The sequence below is a fragment of the Meles meles genome, chromosome 9 (assembly GCF_922984935.1).
Source record: "Meles meles chromosome 9, mMelMel3.1 paternal haplotype, whole genome shotgun sequence".
NCBI lineage: Eukaryota > Metazoa > Chordata > Mammalia > Carnivora > Mustelidae > Meles > Meles meles.
Window position 1 is genome coordinate 3,863,382 of NC_060074.1, and position 6,575 is coordinate 3,869,956.

The window sequence follows — 6,575 nt, forward strand, 5'->3', positions numbered from 1 at the left end:
GCTATAAGATCAGAGGACTTTTCCCTACTGCTTTGCACAGGGTGTTCATAATATTTGTTGGGTAAATGAATGCATTTTTATTTTGCTACAATCTTCAGTGTTCTGTTAGAAAAAACAGTACCTGATTGAATCTCTGAGCATTTTCCAGGATCCTCCTTTCTTCCTTCAGACAGTTACAGATGATCATAGACATCTGTATTGGGTCTTCCTGAAAATTATCCTAGATATGGGTTGTTAGAATAAAAACAAATTTCAGAATGTTTAAGCCACTGTATACTATTATAAATTGAATTTGTTCCTATCTGCCAAAAAGCCTTCTCTTGTATTTATTAAATTCTATGCAAGCTATTTTTCATAAAGATAAAAATACCCTTAGTAAATTATGACAAAACCTTTCCAATAAGTACAGGTACCTAAATTATTTCTTGATTAAAAAACCCAAGTATCTTCATACACAGTTCTGCTGATAGTTTTACTTTAATTTCTGTTGTTTTTGAGGCCATTTATGTTCCGTTAGGGTCCTGACACAATGCAAATGATATTTCTCAATTAAGTTTTCAGTTGGTCTCTGCTTTGAATTTACCAAAGATATTCTTTTCAGTTATTCTATTTCCTTGTCAAAGCAGGTTGCAAAATGCTGGCAACCGTGGCTCTTTATAACAGGTATGCTCAAGCGAAGTCTATAGGAGAGCAAATTTCTGTGAATTTCAGCTGACTTCCCCGTCGCTGGTATTATAAAAGCATAGCCACGTTCACAAGGGAAGGAAAAGCTTCTAACTATCGAAGTTGAAGTTTGGTTACGTTGAAATAAGAAAATGATCGCTCTCACCTTCACTGAGACAGGAAAGTTCTGCTGTGACAGAAGTAAAGAGAGTGGCCAGTCTTAAGGAGCATTTTGGGGAGCCTTTTGAAAAACTCCTAAAACTTGTAGCCCACTGTCTCTGGCCTGGGACTCCTCCTGACTTTCTCTTCAGTGGGAGGGCAACTCCTCCAAAAGCAAAGAAAAGTGGGGCCTCGTTCCAATTCACTGAGTCTGTCAGAGCTCTGGGTCTTCAAACCTTTCCAGACTGATTCTTCATCTGGACACCAAGGGCTGAGACTGGACTACTACTACAGCTCCTTTTAGCTTCGGCATGGTACGACCGCTCACAGCTTTTAAAACGTAACCCTGTCCCCTGGTTTCAATTTCAACAACTTGTAAAAGTTGTGGAAACTTGTAAAGGAAGGTGATAGCATCACATCTGTCTTGGAATTATTGACACCTAACAGGTGACACATTTAAACCTGGAAATTCCTTATGTATGTACAAAATGAACCAACATTGTACTTTGCGCACGCTATAAAATATTAGCAGTACGAAGAGAGGTTATTTGCCATCTCCGAAACTTTTAAAAATACCAATGAATGCATGCTCAAGAGTATTTGCTCAATGAAAAAAAAAAAAAAAAAAACCTCTTACATAGGCTTGGGAACATTTTTTTTTTTTTAAAGATTTTATTTATTTATTTGACAGGCAGAGATCACAAGTAGGCAAAGAGGCAGGCAGAGAGAGAGGAGGAAGCAGACTCCCTGCGGAGCAGAGAGCCCGATGTGGGGCTCGATCCCAGGACCCTGGGATCATGACCTGAGCTGAAGGCAGAGGCTTAACCCACTGAGCCACCCAGGCGCCCCGGCTTGGGAACATTTTAACTACACTGCAAAAACCAGGTCATACCTGAAGATTACGCTTGCTTTTCCTTATGTTATGCTGCAACAAAAAATTATTCTCCAAAGAAAAGCGACTATACTGATCATCCAGCTGGGACAGGAGGTCATGAAAACGGATGGTGGCAAATGAAACGTCATTAGCAGCATGCTCCCTGGGAGATTGAAAATTTACACATTTCATTTCAGGTACTACTTTCAACAGACAAAATAAACAACGCTTTTCTAATGAAAATTATTTAAGAAACCAAATCTTAAGCATTCTCCTAGGTTATTTTTCCTTCTTTTAAAACTGACATTGCTTTTAACAGCAGCTTGTACAACATTTCCATTACATACAATTAGCATGAAAAATGTCAGAACTTAGATTTTGCATGAAAACTGTTAATGATAATTATTGCTGGAGGGGGAAAAAACCAATAGGGGCCTTTACTTTGTGTGCCATTTAAAATTTTTGCAATCAGCATATAGTAAATTTTAAAATAGAATACATATCAAGTTTTTAGAGCTAACCTCCTAATTTTATTACCTTCTTCCTATTTCTAATCAATATTTTACCATAATTAGGCTATCATTGTTTCTTTTTCTTTTTTTTTTTTTAAAGATTTTATTTATCCATTTGACAGAGGGATGACAAGTAGGCAGAGAGGCAGGCAGAGTGAGAGGGGTGAAGCAGGCTCACTGCCGAGCAGAGAGCCCGATGCGGGGCTCGATCCCGGAACCCCTGAGCCGAAGGCAGAGGCTTTAACCCACTGAGCCACCCAGGCGCCCCATCACTGTTTTTTTTTTTAAAAATATTTTATTTATTTATTTGACAGAGAGAGCACAAGTAGATAGAGAGGCAGGCAGAGAGAGAGAGAGGGAAGCAGGCCCCCTGCCGAGCAGAGAGCCCGATGCGGGACTCGATCCCAGGACCCTGAGATCATGACCCGAGCCAAAGGCAGCGGCTTAACCCACTGAGCCACCCAGGCGCCCCTATCATTGTTTCTTTTAACTTACTTCTTTCTCTAACCTGGATCCTAACATGGGAAATAATTGGTGCCAACATTATCTAACTTCTCCAAAGCATTTAGGAGTACACGTCATAATTCAATGGACAAACTACATACAAGCACTTAATGACTAACACAGTTTTGTAGAGATACATGCCATTTTTCAAACCGACATATTGTTCTGCAACAGATAATCCAAATGGCTACAATGAGATTCATCTCTTATCCAGTGCGGCTCCAAGCCACTTAATCACTTTAAAAACGTAGAAAATCTTCAAGTGAGCGTCCCTTACCAGTCTTGTTTTTCTAGCCACTGTGCCAGGTACTGTCTGATTTCCATGGGAAAGCTGTCATCGTAGAGCTGGTGAACCTGCTCCAGGAATTTGGAGTCAAGCTGCTGCAGCTCATACCACTGCGACATCCTACCAGGAAACAGAGCACAAGACCTAGGTCAGGAATGGAAGAGCACAGTTCCAAAGAAGGTGTACCTAGCACCATGCTGCTTTTAAATATCTTACTTAATCCAAAACATAATTTGTCTCTGAAATACATTATTTAAGTGGTATTTACATTCTAAGGTCTTTTTAAAATTAAGGTTTGGGGTTTCTATGTTTGTTTTTTTCCCTTCTCCAGAAAATACACCTTCAGGCTTTTTCCTCAAGTGCCAACCTACCAGGGAAGACTTTCCGGCCCCTTACTTAAGTTGACATCACATCTCACCTCATAAAACGCTATCCCTCTGCCCGGATGTGTTTTTCTCCATAGCACTTACCACCAACTAACCCACCGTGTATTTTCTTTTTTATTCTAAGGAATAAAGGGAATGAATGAAGGGAAGAATTTGAAGGGTGGGCAGACTGTTCAGCGCTATTTCTCCAGAACAGTGCCGAGCTCATGATACGACTTTGAAATGAATCTGTACTTTTATCGAATAAAAAATGAAAAACATTATTTTGTTAGATTTGCTTTCGACAAATCCTAAGAACCCTCCAAAAGTTGCTCTTTTAGAAATACAGTACTTTTGGGGCACCTGGGTGGCTCAGTCAGTTGGGCATCTGACTCTTGATTTTGGCTCAGGTCATGATCTTAGGGTCATGAGGTCAAGCCCCAGAGTGGACTCTGAGCTCAGTGCGGAGTCTGCCTGAGATTCTTTCCCTCTCCTGCTGACCCTACCCCTGCTCTCGTGGGCCTGCTTCCTCTAAAATAAATAATTAAATCTTTAAAAAAAAAAGGAGATACAGTACACCTGTAATTTAACTCAAAGAATTTTAAACTGATATTTTATACTTTGTGATTCATATGCTAAAATGAATTATTTTTGTCCTATACCTTTTAAAACAGATTTTCTTCTTGGTCGACTTCGAACAATAAAAGTAGTACGAAAACTCTTAAATCTCAGTAATAATTTAAAGATGGAAATAACACTGTCAAGTATAATTTAAAAAACTAGAGTACTACTGTGTCTTTAGATAACCGTCAATCATTTTCTGCAAAGCAGTTCTAAGGAAATGAAAACAAAACCCTGATTTAAGGAAGTCCTACCGTCTATGCGGAAAATGGAGAGCCTCCCATTACCACAGTGTAAGTCGGGATTTACACCAGTGCACAGCTGGCTCACGCAGCCTGGGTACACATGGCTCGCATCCTACCGGGCCTCTGCAGAAGGGGTCTGCATTTTCAAGCAGGGCATGGAAAAGCCATGCATGCTTGCTGTCAAGCACGCTCGTGCAGGCATGAAGTCATGCCTACTCCACGACTCTCCTTCCTAAGAAAAGCAAGGATATGGTGGGACAATAAAGCTAGTTACCATCACAAATGCCAGTGGAAATGGACACAAACCCACTCCTTGGCACACCTGCTACAGGAATTTGATTTTGCACTTCAAATTAATTTCACCCCATGGGGGAGTCCAAACCTGGGGCTCTTTCCCCACCCTGGCAGGTGTGTAATAAGGATGTGCCTACAACAAATCGGCTGGCCGCGCACGGGGTCAGCCAGAGGGGGCATGACACCTCTTACTAGATGCAGGACCTCAGGCAACTCACTTCCCCAGCAACAGTGCGGTTGTGAAGACTGGAGGAACTAGCAGAGCACGGCGCAGGCAATTAATAACTGTGCGCCAACAGATCCGGAATCGGTATCATCTCATTAAACCTGTAGCCAACTCAAGGAGGGACATGATCATGCCCTAATCACCTGGCTCAAATTCCAGTGTTATGCGGACTCCTCAGTCCCAAGACCTCCTGCCTCTCTGCTTCCAACATTACTTCCCAGTCTAGCCTCCTGCTGTACACAGGTGGACCGCATCGCTGTCTTGCTCAGAACTGCTACAGTTTGCCCACTGCTAGGCTGATTTGCACCCTTCATCCTTTAGCAAAGCAAACCCGTCACCAAAGGATCTGTGTTTTGGCTATGACCAGCATTTCCGTTCTGCTCCAGCTGTCACTCACTCTCCAGGAATTTCTGCCTCTGCCCTACCATGATTCAAAGGTAGATACAAAAGCCCCTTCTTCCATAAAGCTGTCTAGGACTTTCCCAGAGACAGTTAAGCTTTCTTTGACTTTGCCTCAGGCATTCTGTACCCTCGATTACTGCATCAGCTCCATATGAAGCTCTAGGATTTCTCCCCTGCGTGATGGAAGTTTCGGAGGTGCCAGGGCTACCTTTTTTTTTTTTTTTAAACAAAAACCACCAAGAGTGTCCTGCCCATCGTAGGTACTCAAGTTTACTGGACTGGACTCTCGTCTATTTCGTATTGAATTAGAAAGGCAGGGGCAAACCCTGTGATGCTCCTCCGAGTCTGGGTTCCGCATCCTCATGAAGCAGCGGCTACACACGGGCTTGTGCCGGAGGCTCGAGTCTTCCTTCCGTCACGTGAGAACAACCTCTCCGGCCTCCACACACAACACTCAAAGCTCAGTCACTCGCACACGCACACAGATGCCCCCCAGATGGGGGATTCGTCACCCGTTTTCAAAGACTAACAGCACTTGGGGGTTCGCAGGAACTTTCCAGGAAGACATGAAGCTCCTTCATCTCTAAACGCAGACGCAGGATTAAGAGTCCAAAATGAGGGACGCCTGGGTGGCTCAGTGGGTTAAAGCCTCTGCCTTCGGCTAAGGTCATGATCCCAGGGTCCTGGGATGGAGCCCCACATCAGGCTCTCTGTGCAGCAGGGAGTCCGCTTCCTCCTCTCTCTGCCTGCCTCTCTGCCTGCTTCTGATCTCTGTCTGTCAGATACATAAATAAAAAATCTTAAAAGTCCAAAATGAGGCGCTCCTCCGTTCGTTCTCGCGAACCATTACTGACCTGTCGCCTCGTGTCCCGCCGCGGGGCTGAGGACCCAAGCCGAGCGGCCGCCGCGCACGCGAGGGACTAGCACCGCGGGGGGCGCATGCACAGGCGCTAGCGTCCGGCCGGGGCGGCTGTCGGCGACCGCGCGAGCAAACGATCGCTTCTGTGGAGAGAAGAGGCGCCCGTGGGCGAGTGGGCGGGGCGGAGGGCACGGCGGGGGTCAGGGCCCCGCGGCAGTGTCTTACGGGGGAAATCCTACTTCACAAGACTTTTCCTGCTAGGGCACGACTTGGCTCCTCGCCAGAAGGACCCCGGGGTGCTGGGACGCGTGCTTCCCCGGTGGCCGGTGCGCCTGCAAAGCGGCCTTCGCCGGGCGTCCGGCGGCCAGACGGGGACCGCACGGTCCTGGGACGCCCCACCCCGGCGCCCGGAAACCCAGGCCACTCACTCTGCGCGCCGGGTCGGGCAGCGGTGGGAGGAGGCGCCGCGGGGCTGCCTATCCCGGATCGCCGCACCCGCTTCGCCTCTGCGGGGTCTGGGATCGGATGGGCGTCCTGCCGGGATGCGCTGGGCCCGCAGCCGACT

At 45.7% G+C, this 6,575-nt stretch overlaps 1 protein-coding gene across 2 annotated transcripts in view; it reads right to left on the reverse strand.

Annotated features, from left to right (window-relative positions):
- The window catches only part of STAT1 (signal transducer and activator of transcription 1), a 39,486-nt gene extending 32,911 nt beyond the window's left edge, over window positions 1–6,575 (reverse strand). Inside the window, exons 1-5 of one of the 2 annotated variants that reach the window (XM_046019314.1) lie at window positions 6,439–6,575; window positions 6,006–6,153; window positions 2,990–3,118; window positions 1,715–1,859; window positions 122–220 (exon numbers count right to left, since the gene is read on the reverse strand). In XM_046019314.1, the coding sequence (XP_045875270.1) occupies window positions 122–220; window positions 1,715–1,859; window positions 2,990–3,117 (372 nt within the window). In that variant the 5' untranslated portion in view covers window position 3,118; window positions 6,006–6,153; window positions 6,439–6,575. The remainder of the gene's footprint in view (window positions 1–121; window positions 221–1,714; window positions 1,860–2,989; window positions 3,119–6,005; window positions 6,154–6,438) is intronic. The other variant, XM_046019316.1, reaches the window with a different exon arrangement.